Source organism: Phaenicophaeus curvirostris, chromosome 3, assembly GCF_032191515.1.
Source record: "Phaenicophaeus curvirostris isolate KB17595 chromosome 3, BPBGC_Pcur_1.0, whole genome shotgun sequence".
In the NCBI taxonomy this organism is placed as follows: Eukaryota; Metazoa; Chordata; class Aves; order Cuculiformes; family Cuculidae; genus Phaenicophaeus; species Phaenicophaeus curvirostris.
Genome location: NC_091394.1, coordinates 2411577 through 2435627, shown reverse-complemented (window position 1 = coordinate 2435627; position 24051 = coordinate 2411577). Strand labels below are relative to the sequence as shown.

The window sequence follows — 24051 nt, the reverse complement described above, 5'->3', positions numbered from 1 at the left end:
TGCCTCTTATGTCACAAACTGGACTATGAGTTTCCCTCAGTTACCAACACACTCGACCAAGTACAGTAAGGACACATTCTGAACGTCAGCAAGAAGAAAATTATTTTAAACAACACAGGAGTAACTGCCTATAGTGGCATTTTTAAGTCTACAGTGCACACCAGTGGAATATAGCTGTATATGCATTTTTTTGCTGTTTTCAGTAGAATGTAAAATTGCTTTGTAAATATTACATCGTAATTAACTTTTAAACCACCAGAAAAGCACGTCCTGTAGAAATTACAAAGACTTTCAACAAATTTTCAAATTTTTCACAAACCTTGTACAGTGTTCCAGCAACCATTTCTCAACAGTAATATATAGTAAGTGATATTCACACACACATCGTCAACATACAAGGTCTGTTTTTTTTAAATAAAGAATGAATCTCCATTTACAAAAACCCTGACAAGTGTAAGTAATTTGACTGACATTAGTAGGACTAATCAAAACAAATGCTTTCCTCTAATATAAACACTAGATATGTAAGTCTAACTCATCTTGGAAGACAAATGGAATGCTCAAAATATCATTTCCTATTAACAATTAAAGCAGTTAAGTATGTTCCCAATGAAAAAGCTGCAACACATATATAAGGGTATATGCATAAATTTATATAAAAATTGGAATCAGCCTCAAATCCCTTCTCGGCAAGTTTTTACTTCTTGCTGTTCTGTTGCTGTTGACAGTGCCATAAAACATAAAGACTACATTTCTTAAGCAACACAATTAACTAAATCTAGACTTCCTTGCATGTACAGAAGTACGAAAAGCTAAAATCTTACTTAATGAGAAAGCAGAAAATAAAGAACTAAAATCTGAACGAGCTCAAATGCGACATAGATGTTAATCTGTTGCGGTGGATGTTCATCTGCTAAGGAAATTCCATTTACAGATGCACCGCCCTGTAAACTAAATTTGGATTTAGTAATGTGCTTGCAGTCTTTTCCAAAGTATGAAAACAAAGCTAATTTGCCTGGATTATTCCAAATCTGAGATGCTAAATATATAGGAAATTTTAAATTCTGTATCTGTATTTAGTTACATAGATAGACATTTTTAATTTTGTTAGATCCAAGAGGTCCTCAACACATAATTTTAAATGCTAAATCCTGAAAATTGCAACACAAATATTCCTTGACATTTTACTCATGAATTTGGATCAAAATGAACACTTCTTTCCTAACACTATTCCTACACAACCAATGTTCTTGAATTACTCCTTTGTAGGCTTATCTCCTTCATATATCTGATATTTTCTGGAATCAGAACTGCATCAGGAGTTCTCTACTAAATTAAATCCATTTGCTGATGCATCTACCCCACATGAGAGTGTCTCCTACCATTGCCACTCACTGCTTCTTCCTGAATGCAGAGTTCAGGTTAAAGCTGGCTCTGATACCTTCCTAATCATGGCTTTCTTCTCCTGCTCTGCTACCAGGCTTTTGAACCACTTCTGCAACTGGAGAGCTGCATGTGGAAGAAGAGCCATCCTCCAGTTGCCGGAGATCATAAGTTTCCCATCTTCCTACCACGGGACTCTACCTCACAACTGATGGCAGTCTCTGTGCCTCCTGTGCGGTTCCAATTCTCCACACACCCTATACAGGTCCCTCCCAAAAGCTATGAGGTTAAATGGTTGGTTTATTACTTTCATAAACACTAGATATGTTTTTACTCCTAGTTACAACACAGGAATTGAGAAATCTCAGGTTTATTTCTTACTCCATGTGATAACGATATACTAACATACCTGTTTCAGGCTTTCCAGCTTGGTTTCCCTTAGTTCTTCATATTTCAGTTTCCAAAGAAATAATTCATTTTCTCTCTTTTCAATTTCTTTTTCCAGAAACATGTTCATTCTGAAAAAAATATTTTAAAGGTCAGCATTACGTCTGTTTGATGTTGGCAGCAAACAAATTACTTTGAATTTCCTTTTCATAGCTTGAGTTATATTTTGCTACCTTTGTCAATTATATAGCCTTTTTAATTTAAAAATCTATATTATCATCATATAATAATTCCAAGAGACTTACCAAAAATAATAGCTAAAGAGAAAAAAGAAATCCAGTAGTATAGAAACAAAATTTTAAATTAAATAGGATTTCAGGATTAACCGAAGAAAATTTGGAAATGAACTTCAGTTAATGATTCAGATCACCTAATTCATGGTGAAATAGTGGAGATGCTCAGAGAAAAAATTTTACTGATACTCTGCAAAGAATAGAAGAAATAACATAGCAAAGATCAGTGAAGCCGCTTCCTGCTACTTAAATAAAAGATTGAGATCAGAGCATGTGCAAAGAAGGGCAACAAAGCCAGAGAAGGGGCTGAAGCACAGGGCTTATGAGATGCAGCTGAGGGAAGTGAGGTCGTTTAGTCTAGAGAAAAGGAGGCTGTGGAGAGACCTTATTCTCTACAGCTGCCGGAAAGGAGGTTGTAGCGAGTGGATGTTGGTTTGTTTTCCCAAGTAACAAGTGATAGAACAAGAGGCTATGGCCTCAAGTTACATCAAGGGAGGTTTAGATTATATATCACAAAAAATTTCCTCACCAAATGTGTTGTCAAGCATTGCAAGAGGCTGCCCAGGGAAGTGTTTGAGTCACCATCCCTGGAAGTATTAAAAAGATGTGTAGAAGTGGTGCTTAGGGGCATGGTTTAGTGGTCGACTTGGTAATTTTAGGTTTACAGTTGAACTTAAGGATCTTAAAGGTCTTTTCCAACCTAAATGATTCTGTGATTCTTTGATTTTTGATAGATCTTTAACGCACCTATATTATCTCCTTGTTATCTTATTAAATCATGAAATAACATAGAATGCTTGAAGTTGGAAAGGACCTCTGGGGGTCATCTGGTCCACCCTGCACTGCTCAAGCAGGGTTGCCTAGATATGGTTGCTTAGGACTGTGGCAGATGGATTTTGAATGATTTCGAGGATGTAGAGTCAGCAGCTTCTCTGGGCAACCTGTGCTAATGTTTGGTTATCCTGAGTTAAAAAAAAAAAAGCCTACAATGTGTGTTGCCTACATCTACCCATGCAACCCTAAGTAATTCCTCTTCAATATTATCAAATACCAGTGTAGCTGGTGGGCTTTTGGTTTTAGACCAAACAAACATTTTTAAGTTTGAAGTGGAACAAACTGAAATCTTGTAACTAGAAGACATTCAGATAAGAACACTGATCAAAAGGAGACTATAAAGACAGCAGTTTTAGGTAAATGACTCTTTAAAATGCTGAACAACTCATAAGGTCTTTAATTCCCATTTATGTCATAGGACCTCAAATGTGCATTTGATATCAGCCAGAGTATGTAGTAGAGGATTCAGGTGTGTGATTTTTACATAGTAAACCCTACCTTGAAGTTCTTTGAAAGTCAAAACATAAACTTTGAACTCTAGCTACTAACCAGAAGCTAGCTCTAACCAGAATCCAAAAAGCACAGGTTCTCTCAGGGTGAAGCAGCAGTACATCTTATGGAGACATTAGCCAGGAGACTAGGGGCAAGTCCAAACATGGAATGTGCATGAGCTAACTTGACTCTACAAAGAATGCAGCCACGGTTCGAGAGTACTGCATGTAAGCCAGAAAACTCTGCTGAGAAGTCCTGTGCTGTATGAGTAAGATCATACTGACTGCCAAGATAACCTTTGAACTTGGGGTCCAAGCTGTCTGTGATCCAAGTTTGCTTTTGATGAAGCACAGCTGTGCATTCTTGGCCCAAGTTTACTGAGAAAATTGCTGTTGTGAGGAAGAAGCTGTGAGAAAGTACTAAAGCTAGAGCCGTGCAAGATAAGAAAAGTACAAATGCAAACAAAGGTGAGCTGGTTGAGACAGTCATTACTAGCAGCTCCGGGATCCAAGATCAAAATTACTGACGTGAACAGGTATGAAGCCCTGAAAAGTCTGAAAGTAGAGACAGCAAAATACGACCAGTCCAGTAAATAGTGCAAACCAATTCTTTCTGGGCTGGCAGATGATAGCCTGGCCATCAAAGACTCACAGGATGCCTCAAGAGACTCGTGGCTATGTTAATGCTTACACTAGTAACATTATTCCTAGCTATTTATTGTATGCTTTGCCAAAAATAATTGCTTCTCACTTTAAAGCTGCCTATATTCTGCTTACAGAACATTTTTACACAAAGGAATTGTTGCCCAAGGTGACCGAGAGAGGGAGTTGTCATACCAGTGCCCACTGTTCCAGTGAACTCACTGATCTGTGAGCATTTGCTGCCTGAGGATGGAGCTGCCAAATTTTGCAACGTGTAGACCTGCCCCAGTTCTTACCATGTGCCAGTAAATTTATTACAATATACACAGTCACTGTATATCTAGAGAAAAATGGCAAAATCTGTACCATTGAAGTACAAAGTGGCTAGAAAGGCATGTGAACAAAAAAAACCCCATAACTAGGAGGTAGAAACAAGGTTTATTAAAATTTTGTCTAAGAAAATATTAAAAAATAACAGTAGAAAATTTATCCTTTTTCTAAAGTCAAAGTTTTATGTATACATGTATGTACACTGAGATTGCTGTTGAAAAATGAAGGGGCTAGGACCCTAAATATTTCAACCAGAGGCAAAAGGGTAGGTGAAGCATCAGTCTCTTAACTCACATATAAAAATACCATGACAAGCTGGAAAATTTAGGCATCCTGGGATTTTTGCTTCCACAAGAAACTAAATCCTCTTTAATGAGATAGAACTTAATTCTGATAATCTGCTGCAATATGACTCGAATAAAGAATTACTGTGTGTTTTCAACAACTATCTAATTCATACAACAGTAAATACTAGTTAGGAATTTAACTGACATGAAATAAATCCTTCATCACAGCTTAGCAGTACAGACTTTCTGAACTGAAACTGTTGAATGAGTTTGCAATAGATGGGGAATTTTCTTCATTTGCAAATTGACTTCATCTGATTTTGAAATTACAGTCATATAGTGCCTGATAAGTCCTGCTATATCCATCATACACGATATACTGAATGTTTCCTCAGAAAGCCATTTTGGCTCTATGAAACATCAAGGAATTCCTGCCAACACAGAGACTCACATGCTGGCATATATTGTGTAATGAATTCTGTTAGACCACTAAAATGCACATTTACTATTTATGTCAGGTAAATTTGTTGTGATACAATAAGCATGAAATAAATGTGTTACTCTCTCTCTGTTATCTGTTCTTGACATAAACCACACTACAGGTGAAGAGATTAAGATTAACAGCGTTTTGCAGCTGTATTCAGGTACTTTTAATTTGAAAATGGCCTCAGTCATTCTGCAGTTAGACTCTTTCAAAGTCTGCTGATAGAGTACATGAAAATTTGTTACTACGCACAAAGAACTCCAATAATTGGGCACAACATACATTAGATATCTCTGCATTGAAACCAAATCAGTAGTAAGTATAATTTTTTAATTAGCTGTACATCCTTAACAGTTTTGTATGGAAGACTTCTTATTTAAATGACAGGCAAGCCAAAGAAAACAATAAACATACTACTGTGAAATGTTTACAAAACATGGAAACTTGGATTTTGAATACTATTAAAGAAAAAAAATCTTACGCTGAGTTTTCTAAATTCATATCAAAGTCTGGTAAATAACAATTAATAAAGCTTAGAAGTGAGAACGTATGAGCTATAAATGCAAATGTCACCATAACTGTTTTAGAAAGTATCTTAAATACCTTTATTTTAAATAGCAATTTCCCTAATTAGGATGTATTTTGCACTTACTCTCTTTCCTTCTGTGAGATTTTCTGCATCTCAGTCAAATGCAAATGTAAGGCAGAAAAATGTATTAAATCATTCCGTGTTGTCTTAGCTGTATTGTCCAGACTTTTCTTAGTTTCCTCCAAACAGACGCCGGGAACTCCATTGCTAAAGGAATCAGGATTCTTTAGAGTGATTTTTTTATTGTGATTGGTTTGGTTTTGTATTTCCTCTAAATCCTGAGAAAACAGAAAAATATGACATCTAAAAATCCCCATCAACAAAGATAAAGCTCTAACACAACTTCTTCAAGGTCTACTAAGGCTCTTCCAGACATGTAAATCACACAGGAAAAAAAACCAGGAAATAAGTAATGTCTTGTACGGTTGTATATGGCTAGACTGTGCCGTTATTGTGCTTGGGCACTGTCATCTTCTGTTACAACAAGCTTTATCTGTCACTGATTCTGTTATAACAAGCTCCATATCCAAAATATTTCTAATGTAGCTTCTAATGTAGTTATCATTACTTGGCTATAACTATGGTGAAGACAGAATCCTTTAACTAACAAAACCAGGAATATAATTTATACATACAAATGATATATTGAGAAACTCGACATTAAGAACTCTCACACATCTAATGTAAATCATGTTGAAGCAGGTGATGGACTTACACAAGTTTTGTATTAGGACGAAGGTTACCTGTGCAACATACCGATTTGAATCCCATTCACAAACTCAAAGCACTGTAGTATCTATTTTGAAGATGCTTTGAATAGAAAACATAAGCAAAACTCATAACAAGAAGGTAAAAGTAATTAAATATAAATTACGTATTTATTAGGAAGATTGAATGTCTCTTATAAACAAGTTTCATTTAAAAATGTATTTAAGTATTATTACTTCTGACGAGCTGTTTTTAAAAGCTAACCTCATTTTAACAGATTACCAACAGTCCTATTTCATACCACTCTCTTCTTTTGAGTTTTTATTCTGCATGTAAGATATTCAAGGCTAAGATCTGGACAATTCTCATTGAACTGAAGTCACTGCTACCAGACAAATCACAAGTCTAGTTTTCACATGGTGTTGCCTATGAAGACTATATAATATATGCTAAGGCACAGAACTAAAACTGGTAAAACATGAACAAATAGTTCCATTTTGATGAATATAACCAGTTCTTTTGTCTAGAACCAGGAGCTGTATTAAACCATGTCCATACTTGATTGTTTATTTTTGTATAACAACTTAATTGCTCTCCTTACTTTGCAGAACAATTTGCCTCACGTCTTCTTACATTTTAGAAGTTATGTCAAGGGAGAATTAAATTTCAGAAACCAAGAAATTAAGTTGCTTTTTTGGACGTAAAAAAAAATACAAATGGAAGTACACAAAACACAGAGTAATCAGGTAACAGAGGTAATCTATTACCTTAAAACAGAAGAGTCAGAACAATACTCTAAGTTATTGAAAATAACTGTCTACATGTTACTTAAATGTTTAGCCATTGTTGAAGAGTTGGAATTGTTTGCCATATTTCTCTAAATTAGGAATATTAGGTGGGTGAAAAAAAGGGGTTGCTATTGAATGGATCAAGTAGTGTTTAGGTCAAAATCCTTGAAAAATCCCATTTCTAGATATATATCCATAATCTTCTGTTTCTTCATGAACTAAAAAAAAATCTCATATTCTTTACCTTCTTTGTGTCTTCTGCCACAGGAATCTTGTTGGTTTTGTTTAGTTCTTTCACAGGTTCTTGTTCCAGAAATGTTAACTTGTTTAGGTCTTTTTTAGTACAAGGTATTTCTGAGCAACTGTATTCTGTTTTCCAAACAGTAACATTTTCTAAGTTTTCCTTCTCATTTACTAAATCTTGATTTATTTTTTTAAGCATACTCAGTTCTTTTACAACATTGTCTAATGTGATTCTCAATTGTCGTGCTTCCTCTCGGGCTTTATTTCTTTCTGCTCTAACTTTGCTCCATTTCTCCCTCCAGTTAGCAGTACAATCTGACCACCAGCGCATCGTCTTCTCCATTTGGGCAGCTCTGGCTCTGACTTCTTCCAGTTCATGAATTCTTACTGCTTCAGAAATTTCCCAATCACTGCTGTAATTCATATGCAAATATGAATAATGAGATGAAAATGGGTAGAAACTTTGAGATGGCAGATTTGAATTACACAGATGGCCACCTGGTTGGCAACTTCCAGCTAATTTATAAGGTTGTCTTGGTTGGGTCCCAAAAACCTGTGTCTCTTCCATTAGTTTCTGAACAGAGCCTAAATTCATGTTTTGATTCATGATCTAATTTCACTCCTAGAAAAGACAAAGACAAAATTTAGCTTCCCTCAATTAAATTACATGAATAACCTCAAGCAGTAGTTTATTTTGCTACTACAATAATGAGATATTCCTAGTAATACTGCCCATGTTTTAGAAAAATGCTTTGTCAACAACAAATTGCTATTAAAATATATTTATGTAATACTTTGCAAGTAGCATAAACAGACACACCTATTACTTCATTAGGAATTGCTGCCAAAGGAAGTATAATTAAGTAGTCATAGTCCTCTCAAAACTTTTTGAGTCTACAGAAACTAGGCAAAAGCTTTCATCCTTCAAGACAAGATTAATTTGAATCAATACATGTTTGAAATATCTAGTAAGAAAAAGGTATTTGTCTAGAACCACAGTCAAAGATTCTTTCATGTTCTTTCCCAAACTGTGAAACTTCATAGGAGGCAAAACTTACCTCATCATTTTCCTACTGAAGGAAAAGCAAAATCAAGAAAGGAACTGACCTTTGGATTTTCTTTGTTTCATGAGAAAAATTAAGCGTTTTTATAGAGGGCTTTATTTTGTTGTCTAAATTCTAGAAGCTGTCAAAGAAGCATATTCTTTTACTGTTCTTGAAAGGGTAGCGCTATCCTACTGTACTGTATAACCTACCTCATGATGAAATGATTCTGCTAGTAAATCTTGTTGTGTTCCTTTCCGTTATTTATCTGCTATTAGTCATTCAGCCCAGAGGAAAACCAATGTGTCAGAAGTTGCTTTCCCACTCCAGTGCTGAGAAAATGTTGATGTGGACAATCTGCACAGACTAGTCACACATCCCTTCTATTTATGAATTCATTTATTTTAGAATTGATCATGGCTGATTCTATGATTCTGTGAATCTAAATACTGTCGCTGAAGCACAAAGGAACTGATGAAGCCAAATTCTCAAAAGTAAAAGAATAAATGTAACTAGGGCTCAGGATTCACTGAAAGCTTTTCAGATCTCTGTTTCATCCATGGGATTTTTTTCTATGCATTTTTTCTTCGAAGTTTTATAACCTACTAAAACAACAGGTGCGTACAAAAAAGCAATGTTTCTTTGAAGTCTTTTGGATTTATGTTTTACTTAGTGAACAAGGTGCAGCAGTGGCCTCTTATATCACATACTGTGTAATTTAACATTGCATTTAACACAAGAGAGAACAAGAGTATATAGAGCGTGGGAGGCATGATTCATTACTTGTTCTGATTTTATTAATTTAATAATAATCTCAGGAAATTGCTGTTTTTACTTTATTGAATTTCCTTTCATTCTATGGTGAAAAAATCACAAGTCTTCTGCATACAGCCCTGGTTTAGCTGAAGCAAAATGTGTTTTCCTATGAGCATTAATGAAAGTAGGTTGCAGAAATGCTGTACTGTCATGACTAGTGTAATCCAGCACAAATATACTGCTGCTGAAAAGACAGCACCTCCTTTCTTAGACGTGCATCTACATGTTCTTGGCTGGGTGGTGTTTCCTCTTAGTACAAGTAGTGAAATAATCAGATCAAATCACATAAGACAGATCTACAACACTGGCAAACAGTAATTTTTAAGCTTCTTCAATACCCTCCTATTTCACTAGTGGCAACATGAAACCTAGTGTTTCCACAAAATGTGGCATGGAAACATCATATGGAAGGAAAGAAGGACTGTCTTTTTGAATACCATCACAGAACTGCATTCAATTTATAGATCTTGTAAAATTACATAAATAATATCCAGGGAGCAACAGCCAAGAGCTTGTGAACAACAGCAAAAAAATAATCTATATATTGTATACAAGATTATACTTAAAGCATGGTATTTGACTTCTGTGAGAATATTGTATGAAACTGAAAGAGAACATTTTCATTTAATCAGGAATAATAGCTTCCCTTGAAGCTGAAAATAAGTATACACAAGGTATAGGAAGCAACATTCATTGTATCATGTGAATAAGGTGAGGACACTTTGAGAGAAAGAGAGGGAGAGAGATCCAGTTGTTCCCAGAGGTAAAAAAAAAGGTGCAGACATTTGGCAAAAACTACAAGTAATATAGCTCTAAACCATACTGCATAATATTGAAGCCTTGCTAATTTGCCTAATGACTATAAACACCAGTAAGAAGAGGTCTTGATTTATTATTACAGGTTATAATTGTTATGAGCACAAAGAAATATATTAATACCTGTTGGCACAGATAACAAAATCACCAGGTGAGAAAGAATTATTACACTTCCCCTATGTTAATATCTGCTCACTGAGCTCAGTGTTTTTCCAGTGAGTTCAGTAGCTAAGTCAGCAACTTGAGGATAGTATTTCAATATCCTTTTACTAATTGCATGACCTAATCCTTAGTTACATGCCTTTTCATTATGAAGACGTTAGCCAAATACTTTTAAAGGGATCCTATAACTTTAGAGAAAATGTCTATTTCAGGTTAAGCCAGTTAATTCTTTTGTCTGATCTGTAAATATAATAGGAAAAAAATGAACCATTAAAACTGCACGTGTGCTTTCTTAAGTGCTAGTGGAAAGTCAGGACTTTTCATGATATTGCTGCAACTGCCCCTTCAATCAAAAAAACCCTACAAAGGAAGAAGGCTTTGAGAAGATGGGCAGATGTGATGGGCTCATCATGGGAAGAATAGAGGGAGTGTTTGACTGTCAGTCTGTTTACAAAGGGCTGTTTACAAAGGGCTGTTAACTACTGAACCATCAAGAAAAGATAAAGGAAAGGAGATCAAGTTAGGTGTCCCTACTCCTGTTGTAAAACTGATTTTAGCTAGCAAGCAGTAGAAATGTATGGCGGGGAAACCCACCACTCTGGAAAGCTCAATCTAAGAATATATCCATAGATCATGTACCTACTCAGCATCACAGAGTCAGGTGGCTGATCACTTGGCTAGAATAAATGTATTTCAAAACTCTGAGGCAGAGCAAGTGCCTGGTTTGGACACACACTGGAACTTAAATTTTGTGTGGAGAGGATGTCCCACGGCATAAGCTTTCGCAAAACTAATCATAGATTGGTGCTATTTTAGCCAAGAAATGGTACAGGACATGTCACCAACATTTTACTCATATCACGCAAGATAAATTAATCTAGGAAACTTGATGTGTAGATTATATTGGTCTCTTAGAATGAACATCCTTACATAAGTAGAACAGCAGTACTGGGAATGTGCACTCTGCCTAAGCTACCACTGCTCTTACAACTGTTGCTCCTTTAAGCAAATGGTTTGCTGCTTTTCTCTTACCCAGATAAATGCATAATGGATAATATTTTAAGAATAAAGCAGTACAAGCTTGGTGAGGTTCAAATGCTGTACAATGAATTCTCCTCCTACTGTATCAACCTCAAAGTAATGTGGAATTTTTGTATCTTATAGTCAACGTCAGGCCTAAATCTTAATTTCAAAGTTCCTTTATTTTCAGAGTTCCTAAAGGAAGGAAATAAAATTCATATTTTTAGAAACAAACAAACAAACCCAAAGATAAAACTGAGTTAAAATAAACTCAAAATATTTAGACTGGTTAGGAAGAAAGAGTAAAGACAGAAGTGCTGCATAAAGTCTTCTGCATTTCCTATAGGTCTGGCAAAAATATAAAATCTTGGGAAAATGGAATGTCACTATTTTCCTCATTATTTCCTTATGGTACAAACACCTTTGTCTTGAAAATAAATAAATAAATTCAATCACAGGAGAGGCTAAAAAATTCCTGAAGTAGTAAAAGGACTAGGACCAAATGTTATCAAGCACTTGTTAGGAGAACGTGTGCAAAATTACTTAGATCCCACTTCTGGGTTGATCACCACTAGATGATGAGAGGGAATATGATGGATGGAAAGAAGACAAAAAAAACCCAAAAACTGGAATTTCAGCTTACTCTTCTATCAAAAAACAAAACCAAAACCAAAACAAAAAACCCCAGAGACAAAGTAGTTTGTCAACTACTGTATGAAGCCTAAAAAGTTCAAAACCAGAAACAAATTTCAGGAAAGTTCAGTAGGGAAAATTGCATTTTAGTACCATATAAAACATTGTGACAGACAAGGTATTTCTGAAGTGCCACTAGAAAGTATATTATTATTTTAGCAGTCCATTTATAGCTAAATTCCCTAAAGGGGAAAGGTAAAGGATGAGCACATTAAAGATGATGACTGAAAGGCAATAAGCCATAAATGGATTGGCATGTGAAAGGAGTACTTGGGAACAGCTGAATCTTTTATTGATTTAGTTAGAAACAAGGCAGGACAATCTAGAAACCAAAGGAAAATAAAGTAGTTATCACAAAGCTGAAATAAGCATTTTACTTTATAGAACAATATTAAGTATACTGCTACTTAATATTCCAGTATTCATGGTAAGAAACAAAAATTCTCTGACCCCAGAGGAGGAATTCTTTCTACCGTTAACAGCAGTTTGCTTCTCCTGAAGGTTTTCATATTTCATATGAAAACACGTAGGGTAAAATTTATATCTATAAAGTTTATAACTGCACAAAAAGAAATGTGAAGTAGCCCTGAGAGGCCCTCAAGCTGGCCACACCAGTCACATTGCCAGTTTATTCTCATTTCTTATCCCTCCCCATAACCTCCTCCAATCCGTTGAAATAAGATTTACAATTCCAGGTAGAAGTGGTGTCACCCATTTTAGAGAAAATAAAATCTGCACTCTGGCAGCAATTCTTTTGAAACAAAGACATGTTATATAGAAGTCCTGAGTAATCTGCTTTGAGCAGGGTGGCTGGATTAGATGATTTTTAGAGGGTCTCTCTAACCTCAGGCATTCCATGTTTCTCTAAGCAGTGTGGTTTCTGAAGAGCTGTGCCTGCCTGCTTCTTCATGTTTTAACAACATTGCCATAACAGCCAAGAAACAAGAAGAAACGAAGGTATTGAATTTTGAATCTTTGAAAGAAATAAGCCTTTTTTTGTAACAACACCAAACAGCCTTAGAAGCAGCATTTCTGCATTGTAAAGAACCATATAGTATACACAAATTTTTGACTTCTGCAGCAATTCCAGCTGATTGGTTTTAAAAATCAAGTAATTTTATAATCCATATGAATTTTAATAGAATATATAAATATTTGATTGTTTTTCACGTTAGCACACTCATGCTCTAGAACTCTGTTCTAACCAGCTTGATTCTTCACCTTTTAAAAAACATCACGAGGTTATGTGAAAAAAGTATTGTTTTCAATGTTGCATATGTAAATTATGATTTGTTATTTATACATGCTTAAATAACAAAATGTTGATATTCAATTACACATATTACCATCAGAATTCCCTCACATAATTATAGAAAAAATAAACAAATTGCATCTCCTTGAGAATTCAGTGACATACGGAAAAGTTTTTCTCTTAACCATACTCCCATTTAAATGTTTTTCACTATAATGATTGAAAAGTAAAGCCAGACTATCTCCTTCAAAATATTTGCCAATTTATCTTAGATATCAGAAAGGTCATTGGGCACTGGCAGAGGCTGCCCAGGGAGGGGGTTGAGTCCCCTTCCCTGGAGGGGTTTAAGGCACGGGTGGACGAGGTGCTGAGGGACATGGGTTAGTGATTGATGGGAATGGTTGGACTTGATGAGCCGGCGGGTCTCTTCCAACCTGGTGATTCTATGATTCTATGACTCTCCCCCTCAAACTATATAAACCTCATAAAAATTAAACACAAGGGGAAAAGTTTTTGGGGAAAATTTCATTGAAACTGTCCAGGATCAGCTGATGGTTGGACCCTATCTTCCCCCTCCATAGGGACACCTATTGGGTAAGGACCCCGTGTTATAAGTGCTTATTTACTAACATTGCACTAGCTGATAGTGTCCATCTATACCTAGTGTTTAACTGCATATCACTTCTAGCTATATTTGGATTTTAACTGTATATTGCTTATTTTTAACTATTTATTATTATTATTTTAACTGTATATTGCTTATAAGTCTTATTTTTAGAGCCAGTGTCTTATCACCAGCTACCACTGAACCCATAACCTGTCACAAGATTATATAATAAAATTTATTTGTGGGCACATACAAGCTTCCAGAAACTTTAAAAACTGATTTAAGGGATAAAAAAGTTTTGTCCCAGTGATGCTGTCAATGGAGGTCTGGCAGACTGGGCAAATTGTATTTGTCCTGGTGATGCTGCTGAGAGGGACTTGGCAGCCTAAGCAAATTGTTCCCTGCCCTCCCTGGCTCTGTTAAAATGGGATTAGCTATAGACCAGGGGAGGCGGGCTCCTTTCAGTTTCAAGTGGAATCTGAAAAAGGCAACTGAAGACTGATTTCTTTAACCATTGGGAACAGCACTTTACTGAGCAAGATTTAGGTCAGACACAATACTGAAATCTGTCTAGTCAAAGAGTAGAGGTCCCTTAAATGTATAGAGGAGCTTCATTATTTAAATAAAATGACTACAAGTTTGTTTTCTAGTGTTTATAGCACATTTCCAACAATTTTTTGTATGTTACTCAGTTGGAATGTGGCTTTAAACTGAACAGCTTCCAGTTTTACAGGATTTTTTCACTTATTGATAAAAAAAAACCAAACAAAAAAAACACTGAGTTTTTTTTCTTTTTAAATTGTGAAGATGTAAAGGCATATCTCTGAAACAAATATTCAGAGAAATTCTTCAAGTTTTAAAAATTCTCGGCATATGCTATATAATATGAGAGATGAAGAATTGCCTTATTATAACTGTATATAATTTATGATATTTTTCAATTCAAAACATGACCTACCTTCAAAAGCAATTTCATAACACTGGGAGTAGGGAAAATTAATCACAGATATCTGATGCATTGTTTCAGACCAAGACATAAAACATTCCAATGTTTATTAGGGCAAAACCTAATTTTTCATCAAAACACTGCTCAGAGTCAATCTGGAAACAAACTATTTTCCCACCCACATAAGCAGACAACTATGAATGCTCATGAATATTTTGTTTTCTCTGGGTCACAGCCCATCCCTTCTGCTTGCGCAGCTCCTGTGATATACTTGTATCATAATTAACAACTCTTCTGTGAAGACACACTCAATTTTATCAGAATACTTTCAGAGACCATTTAATTTATAATCAAATATTTAAAGATTATTCTTGAAAGAAAATGACTTCTTGGACATTTATATGTAACCATTCTTAACTATTCTTAACCGCACCACTGTAGTGCTTTAACACAGTCTCATGTCTTTCAACAGCTCAAAGACTCCTTTGTTGGATTTAATACCATGAGATAACATGCTGTGATGACCCCAACTCCTCTAAGTCTTCTTTGAGGAAAGTGTACTTAAGAAATAATACATATAGTCCTCATAAGGCCTGTTCTCCAGCCCCTTCACCAGCTTCGTTGCTCTTCTCTGGACTCGCTCCAGAGCCTCAACATCCTTCTTGTGGTGAGGGGCCCAGAACTGAACACAGGATTCGAGGAGCGGTCTCAACAGGGCCGAGTCCAGAGGGAGAAGAACCTCCCTGGACCTGCTGGTCACGCCGTTTCTGATCCAAGCCAAGATGCCATTGGCCTTCTTGGCCACCTGGGCCCCTGCTGGCTCATGTTCAGTCGCTGTCAACCAACACCCCCAGGTCCCTCTCCTCCAGGCAGTTTCCAACCAGACTTCTCCTAGTCTGTAGCTGCTCAGGGTTGTTGTGCCCCAAGTGCAGGACCCGGCATTTGGCCTTGTTAAACCTCATCCCATTGGTCTCAGCCCATGGATCCAGCCTGTTCAGATCCCTTTGGAGCCTCCCGACCCTCCAGCAGATCGACACTTCCACCCAGCTTAGTGTCACCTGCAAACTTGCTAAGGGTGCACTCGATGCCTTCATCCAGGTCATTGATAAAGACACTGAACAGGGCTGGACCCAGCACTGAGCCCTGGGGACACCACTTGTCACTGGCCTCCAGCTGGAATTAACTCCGTTTACCACAACTCCCTTTTAGCATAAATCTAGTCTCATTTAACCCAATATAGATCAGACCTAGTTCACTCAAAATAGCATGAGCAGAGAATCAACCTTTTCAGGGCAGATCATTTTCACAATAAACCAGCCAATGAAAGATTGTACGGATTGTAAAGGCAATAGGAGTAAAAGTGTTCTTTGCTTCTTTTCCAAGTGATTGTGAAGTATAGTTTCTAGTGTGCTTCAACAGGAAATTAATACCAGGATAATATAGTTTATATGTATTGATACACCTTTACGTGAAGACAGTTAAGCAAAAACTAAATCTCAGTTGTACAGTCCTGTTCATATCTTATTACTAAATAACAACTTGGAAAAGAAAAGCTTAGTTAGGATGCCTACAAATGGAATGGACTATTAACAACAATAAAAGAATATATAAAAATGAGAGACATCTTAATTCACATTTTTCACTAAGTTTTTTGTTGAATACTCTGCATTATTTAATGATATAGAAAGATATGACTAGTTCTATTAACAATACCTGGAAAATATCAGGGAAATCCTTCTGCCTTCGCTTTATTATGCAAAAAAAAAAAGCATTAAGAAACTAAGAAAAATATACATTTTCTAACATAAGTAATCTAAAAAGAAACCTAGGCTTCTAGGAATAGAATTATTTATAATAAAGTCTGCCTAAAAATTGTTGTAGGAATCAGTGAGAATTGGGATGGATAAAATGCAGCTATCTGGATATTCAGTAGAAGGTCCTTTAGTACTATTTGCTATATATAGTTATTAAATTCATCAGCATTACTTTTGAAATTTGACCCTTGGTTCTCATTGGTGATGGATCATCCATAAAGTCTTATACCATATATGCTACTTGCCTTTTTAATAATGACAAACTTTCTCTATCATCAACAAATCATAGTATCAACAAATCCTATTACAGTCAATTAGAATAGTATTACATAGAATTAAAACCATTATTTAAAAATATTATATTAAGTTAAAAAAGTATTATATTAAGTTAAAAACATACTTTCTTCTTATCCTGTCATCAGATATATTCTGAAAGAAATCAGAAAGGCTATACAACACATTCATAGAATTTATGAAAATAGAAACACTGGAAACTGTTTCCTATCAACAAAATGTAGTATGAACTGCTGCAAATTCATAACAGTATTCTCATTACACTTATGTTCATAACACTAATAATGATTAAAAGTTACTTTCTGCATTAGTACTGATTTCTAAACAAAAATAAGAAATAACTATTTAACAAACTGTCACTTTGAAAACTTTTGAAAATTTGAAAACTTACCTGGTTTTGGTTAATAAGTATTCTACTGTATCTGAAAACCAAGCAATTTTAATGGAGTGCTAGAATTAAGGTTTCCTGATAGTAGTAAAACGGAAAGAAGAGAAAAAAAATCTAGCTAGATCTAATTTAGCCACACACTTAAAAAATATCCATTTTCTGAACATTGAAAGTTTTTCTGGGTATTTCAGACTACTTTCCTCCTTATGACCAGCATGATAGTAACTCAGACTGTGTCCCTGAAGAGAAATATAAAAAATAAATAGCAAACTCACAAGCTTAAGACCTCTTATCCTCTGGGTTTGTTGGGCTCCTCTTGCTTCTCAGTTTTGAGACACGTGTAAACAACAGAATTTCCTGCATCCTTTTCTCATCTGCACAGTACTGGGTCTTAGCCAACAGAATTATTCACAGCATTAAGGCCACTCCACAGTAACTTGAAAAAAAAAATCCCATTGGTCAGGCTTTATCAAAACTAAAACTGAAACATTTTTCTTCTAAATACTAGCTATTTACCAAAAATAAATTTTTTGTTATATTGTTCCTCTCTAAATATGGCTTTATTCAGTTTTCATTTCTCCCTTTCTAACCTGAAGGCTCTGACCCCAGTCTCCACAATATTATGTATAAGCTTAAATTAATTATTCTAATCGCAGTAGTTAAGCACAAGTACTAATATTTTCCAAGTTGGATGGATTCTTATGCAACTGCTTGCTCTTAGTATATCTCCCGAGTTTTAAAAATCCTATAATAAGGTCAGTTTTCCCCGCCATATGTTTGTATATCATCTGGCTACTATTTGTATTTTCCTAATTAACTAAGTAAATAGCCAGAGTTTGTTGGACATTATTATGAAAAACGGTTGTATTTCAGATTATCAGAGATACAAAAAGAACATGGTGAGGAGAGGTAAAAAAAAACAAACCAAAACAAATTTCAAAAAGCTCATATCCAAAACATGAAATACCTTTGTATTAAATTTATACTACAGTATTAAAATATGAAGTAAGAAATATTTCTGACGAATATAAGCTCAAACATTTTTGTAACTGACGTGACAAAGCATAACACCATTGCGTGGTCTGATGAAATTAGACACAACTGAAATTATTTGCTATAGCTCTGAGGAGCGAAGTATTTCTTATTTTAAAAGAAACTCATCATGGACAGAATGCTGACAATTCGTATGTCACAATCTCAGACTGAGAAACCAGGTTTCCTCACTCATAGCTCTAAGGAAGATACCTCTACTTCCCTACTAACATCCCACCACCTTTTAACAGTAGTATAACAGGTAGTCTTCTTATCATGAGTAGCAGTTACAGCTGCAGGACTCTTCAATTAAGATAATTTTCTGATACTAGTCTTTTTAAATTTTATTATTTATTTTAAGGAAATGAACAAGCAAAACCTCCCAGTCCCATCAATTACATGGGCATTATTTGACTTCTGTGACTCACAAAATCTATTCCAGTGCCCAGAGAGAAAAGACATTCAGTAAAAAAACGTGAAAAGACCCCTAGACATACTGAAAAGAACCCCAAAAAACCAAATAAAACACCAAACCCAAACCAACATACAAGAAGCCTCCACCAAAAACCAAAACAAAGCAAGAAAAAAGCTCCAAAACAAACGAGAAAGTGAAAAAAAACCAAAACAACCCCAAAGATAAAAGAAACAAACCACCATAACAAACCACCAACAACCCACAACACAAACCCCACAACAAAATCAAATCCCAAGTCTATATTAAATTAAAACCAAAGAAATTCCAAGCAATAAAATAATACGAGAGCTACATTATGCATCCTCTGTAGTTACTGCACATATCCCATCTCCTATTAGAATATTCTCTAGTTACAGTGCATTAACCCTACTGTAGGAAATCAATTCACATTTCAAAAATCCAGTTATGTAAACATCATAACTTATGTGGTTTGTTATTCCTTTGAAACTAATCACATTTCAACATATCCACAAGATACATTGAACTCACTTCCCACCGTTCATTGCTTGCTGCAATCTCTGAATGTGTCCAAGAAGACCTTCCCATTGCCAAATAAATTCTCAGCTTCTATGGAAATTGATGTACATTTGCTTTACGTAGGAGGAAGTTTAATAACTTGGATCACAACTGAAAATATCTTCACAAGTAAACATCTGTAAGAGAGAATTTATCATTCAAAAAGAAAAAAAAAGTCCGTGCATGATGTGAATGAAGTGGTACTGTTGGAATTTCTACTAAATATATGTTGAATAATTTGCCATTCTTAAAAATCCCTAAATTTCTTTTTCAATTCTTTTCTCCTGGATATTCATTTTTTTAAAAACATGGAGCACTGTCATTAACTACTTTTTGGGGAAGAAAATCATACTCTTCAGGAAAAAAGGCACAAAAATAAGAATTATGCATAATAGACCAACAGTATAACTGTAATCAAACCTTATGTTTTGTTCTGTTACACTCTGTAGTAACCGCCAGTTCTTTGAGGAATCTTGGTTTTATACCATTGCAAGAAAAGCATTCAAATTTAATTTAAAAATTACACTGCAAATTTGCAGATGTACCATGTGAAATTGTGTGGACCAAAGTATGCAACTTACACGTTCTATAAGCTTTGATGAAATATATCATCTACTTTGACAGTCAGCTCTTTTTTCATATTTTTACTTGAAAATACATTTTTTCCTTTTCAGTCTTATTTGACTCTGATATCAGGCCTATTATTATAATAATTACAGAACAGACATTGCCAACATACAAGCTTGTGAACACATGACCTTCACATAGCAACCTGAATTGTTTTCCTAGAAATCCCCAGGTATGCAAAGCATTTTTAGTAAATAAATACTTGTACTATATTAGCTGTCAAATGGACTATTGCACCTCTTGCTAGCGTGGGACGGACTCTCTTCACATTGCGTAAATTTGAACTTTGGCAATATGCCTGATCTGCTTTTTCAAGGTCCACAGAGAGGCGTTTACAGAATATAATTGCCAAATTTTGAATTTTTAACTGTCAAGACCCATCCCTTTGTGGTCACAAAGGAAGAGACCTGATCCTTTTCAGGATTACTGGGCCAGTGAAGAAGATTATTCGATGAGTCTCAGAGGAGAAAGTTAGAGCAATGTTTTTTCAAAACATAGAAGTTAATGATATTTGCTATATTGATGCCATTTCCTTAGTGGACAGAAGAAATTAAATCACATGACTGTTCAAGCCAAAACCAATAAAGCACTAAAAGCAGACACAGCAACATATCGGAACATTCCTATTAACTAAACTGGAAAAAAGAGAGGGGTGTAAAGCACTAAAATTGTAACCTTTTGAAAACAGTCTTCCTCAAGTATTCCTAAAACATGCACAATTACTCCAGTTCTTCTTTGATGCAACTTCTTTTCATATTATTAATTAATTTATTATTAATATTTCGTATTATTCCACACAATTTCATAGTAATGAAGCAATAAAAATCACGATGCATTTGAAAATGTAAGGACAAAAGGCACCTCAGCCCCAGACATGCTCCTTTAGAAGATGAAAATAAATAGAAGACAATTTGACAGCAGAAGTTACCTTGAAAGGGGAGACAGTCATAATTTTTAATCTCATCTCTGCAGGAGCAGCGAAGCCCAAACTCACATAACTAAAAAGCAAACCTGTGAAGATAAAATTAGTTACAGAGGAATAAGTCAGCAACCAAAACCACCAGAACAGAGACATCACCAAAACTCATGCACGGACTAGTCAGTGTGAAAAAACATAGTACAGTTCTGTTTCCTTGGTACAGAAACTAGGAAGAAGACACAGCAGTCAAGTAATCTCTGTATATATATTTGTGATGAAAAATGTGAAAGTTCCTGTATTATAATAAAGGCCATGAAGCCTCAAATTTTCAAAGAAAATGTATTTCTTGATTAATCACATGCTCAGATATCCCAGTTTGTTTTCCTCAGATATCAGATATAAAATAAATGTATTTTTTCAGAAAAAGTTGACAACTACTACAATGAAGTGTACAAGAAGTATGGGATCATCTAAAATCACATTGGGAGGGCTGCAGGGAGGGATGCTACTTTGCATCCTTAGAATGTGATTGCTGTTAATAAGTACAGTTTTACAAAGAACCTTTTTTCCTCCTCCTATAACCTAAGAATAATAGCATCTTCCACAAAAATATCCCTGCTGCACAGGGGTATTCTAACAGCAACGCAATGACTAGTGCTCCATCAGATCATACCTAAAGCAGAAAGATGTCTAAATTTGTATTACAAATACACCACCTATCCCGTTCTGGAAAACCAATTCTTTCCAATTTTTCACATTAAATGAAAATTCACCATTTCCCTTTTTGATCTAAAAGTAGTAATTTCTTTTACTAGGCTGGCATTACTGCAGGTACTCAATATTCAAACAGCAATAGCAACTGCTACAAAAACTTTCATCACTGCAAGTACAGTTACAGAGAAAAGTTATGGTTTGTTCACTTTTACAAACAACAGTATTTCTCTAGATGTAGGGCTGTCATTCTCAATAATGAAAACATCTTGCATCTCCAGCATTTTAAGTGACAAAATTTGGCAAGATTTAATGTTCTATGTTATTAATAAAATGAATGTTTTCATTTAGGTTTCCGAATATCTGAATTTAATCTGTATCTATTTCAGAAAAGAAGGAATAATTAGGTCTTTAAATCAGCAGATTATAAAGAACATCCCAAGGAAGATGTGTTCCTGATTTTTTCTCCATAGCCCAAGATGAAGAGGAACATCAGCTGTGTACAGATGTTGAAAGTTAGTGTCTTAGCACTTCTTAGAGGTCAACAGCAGTTAAGGAGGCCATAACAACTATGAATGTATTTAATACCTTGTTCTACACTGCTGTCATGACTTTGATTAGATCAGTTGTCCTTACCCAGGATTAAACAAAAACCAGAATCCACATCACCTTTATGCACACAAAGTCAAGCATTGGTTTGGGTTTGGGTTTCGATAGGATCAACGTAATATTTTTGTTGGTTTTTTTCCTATACACACAGTAATTACAGCAATAGAATACTTCTACCTTTGTGGAGTTTTCTTTACTCAAGGCCATTCTGCACCACTAAAGCATAATCAAAAAGGTACTGCTTTTAAATAATTCAATAACTAGTTTCAGTTAATAAGTAATTTCTCAGCAGCCTAATGAGAAACACAGGAATTTCTTCTTGCAGGCTTTTACTTTATCATTTGTTAATCTACATGTTATTGTTGTAAAAATTAAACATAGCTTCAAAACGAACATTCTTCATCACCTAAGACTAAAATATGCAGCAGAATACAGTACCATGAAGAGATATACAAACTGCTTCCAACAGTATTACTGAAGAATATGAAAAAAAGAGATAATTTATTGGTTTGAGCAGAGTGTCAGGCAAGTGTCTTGAATTAAAGCTGTGGTGCAAATCACTTTTCAGTTATGACAGTAGGAACAGAATTTGTGGATGTACTTGTGTATGGCAAATAAGCTGCAAGCACTACCCTGTACTACAAGTGCTTGTAAAAGAGTTGACGTTAATCTAAAGACATGAATCTTCACTATAGTTTAAAAATACCCTTTCATTAGAAGTACTTCTGCTAGAATTATCTGGTTCTTTCAATACAGTCTCAGAGCCATCTCTATCAACATTTAGAGTTTACCTGTCAGCAATAGTCTGAAAAGATGAATACTCATGAAGACAGCATTGCACACCTGAGGGTCAAGATTAGAATCACAGAATCATAGAATAACCAGGTTGGAAGAGACCCACCGGATCATCAAGTCCAACTATTCCTATCAAACACTAAACCATGCCCAAGATTGTCACAAATGGTTCACACCTAAGACAAACCACACTCCTTACAGTGCATCTTTTTTTCAAAAAACCTCTTCCACATAATCCCTTAGTAATGAGGATCCTCATGGTAAACCAAGCCATTCCAACCGTACCCCTGAGAGCCCTAAAGCTGACACATAAGAAAGTAGCAGCTATGGATTAGCCTGAGAAGTACATTCATTTCCCAGAAAATTATTAAGATCACTGCTGAGGTGATTGAGTTTTATTTTGTATGGTTAGGTTCAATGGGAACATATCCATGGGAATACTGAGTCCAATTTAAACTTTATTTCCCTTATTAATGAGACTAGAGCTTTGGTCTTGTTGTTTTATGACATTTATTACTGAAATGGAAAAGAACTCTGCTTATTACCTGCATTCTGGGCTTGTCAAGGTCTCATGTCCTTGCCATTTCTAAAGGATTACTACAGATGAATGTGTACACATTAAGACTATTTATTCTTTTATATATTTACATTAAAATATTTACTTTCTTACTTAACACTTTCTTTTACATTTTACCTTCTTCACCTTTTTCAACAGCAAATTGTTCAGTCCAATCTTGTACTGCTTCCCAGTATCCTCTCACTAATATATTTTGCTTAACCTAATAATTTCTATTGTTAGGAAATAGAAAGCAAGAACCCGAATAAAAACCTCTTCTGTAGAAACTTTGCTCATTAATGCAATTCAGACAGATAACGTGAGCAGCTACAAGGACTGTTTTAAAAAATCTAAAATATTAGCAACTAATTTCCTTATTCTAATATTTGGAATAGTTAAAGGAAAGGCAAAGATAATTCAAAATAATCAAAAAGATTCATAATCCTGATACTAATATGCTTTCATCCTCAAAAAAAGCAGTCATGAAATAATAAATCCACC

General features: G+C 35.2%; 1 protein-coding gene across 1 annotated transcript in view; it reads right to left on the bottom strand.

Annotated features, from left to right (window-relative positions):
- Positions 1 to 8066, bottom strand: part of CCDC102B (coiled-coil domain containing 102B) — an 86177-nt gene extending 78111 nt beyond the window's left edge. The window contains exons 1-3 of the mRNA XM_069853028.1: positions 7461 to 8066; positions 5784 to 5998; positions 1793 to 1901 (exon numbers count right to left, since the gene is read on the bottom strand). Of these exons, the coding sequence (XP_069709129.1) occupies positions 1793 to 1901; positions 5784 to 5998; positions 7461 to 8066 (930 nt within the window). The remainder of the gene's footprint in view (positions 1 to 1792; positions 1902 to 5783; positions 5999 to 7460) is intronic.
- Between the last annotated feature and the right edge of the window lie 15985 nt (positions 8067 to 24051).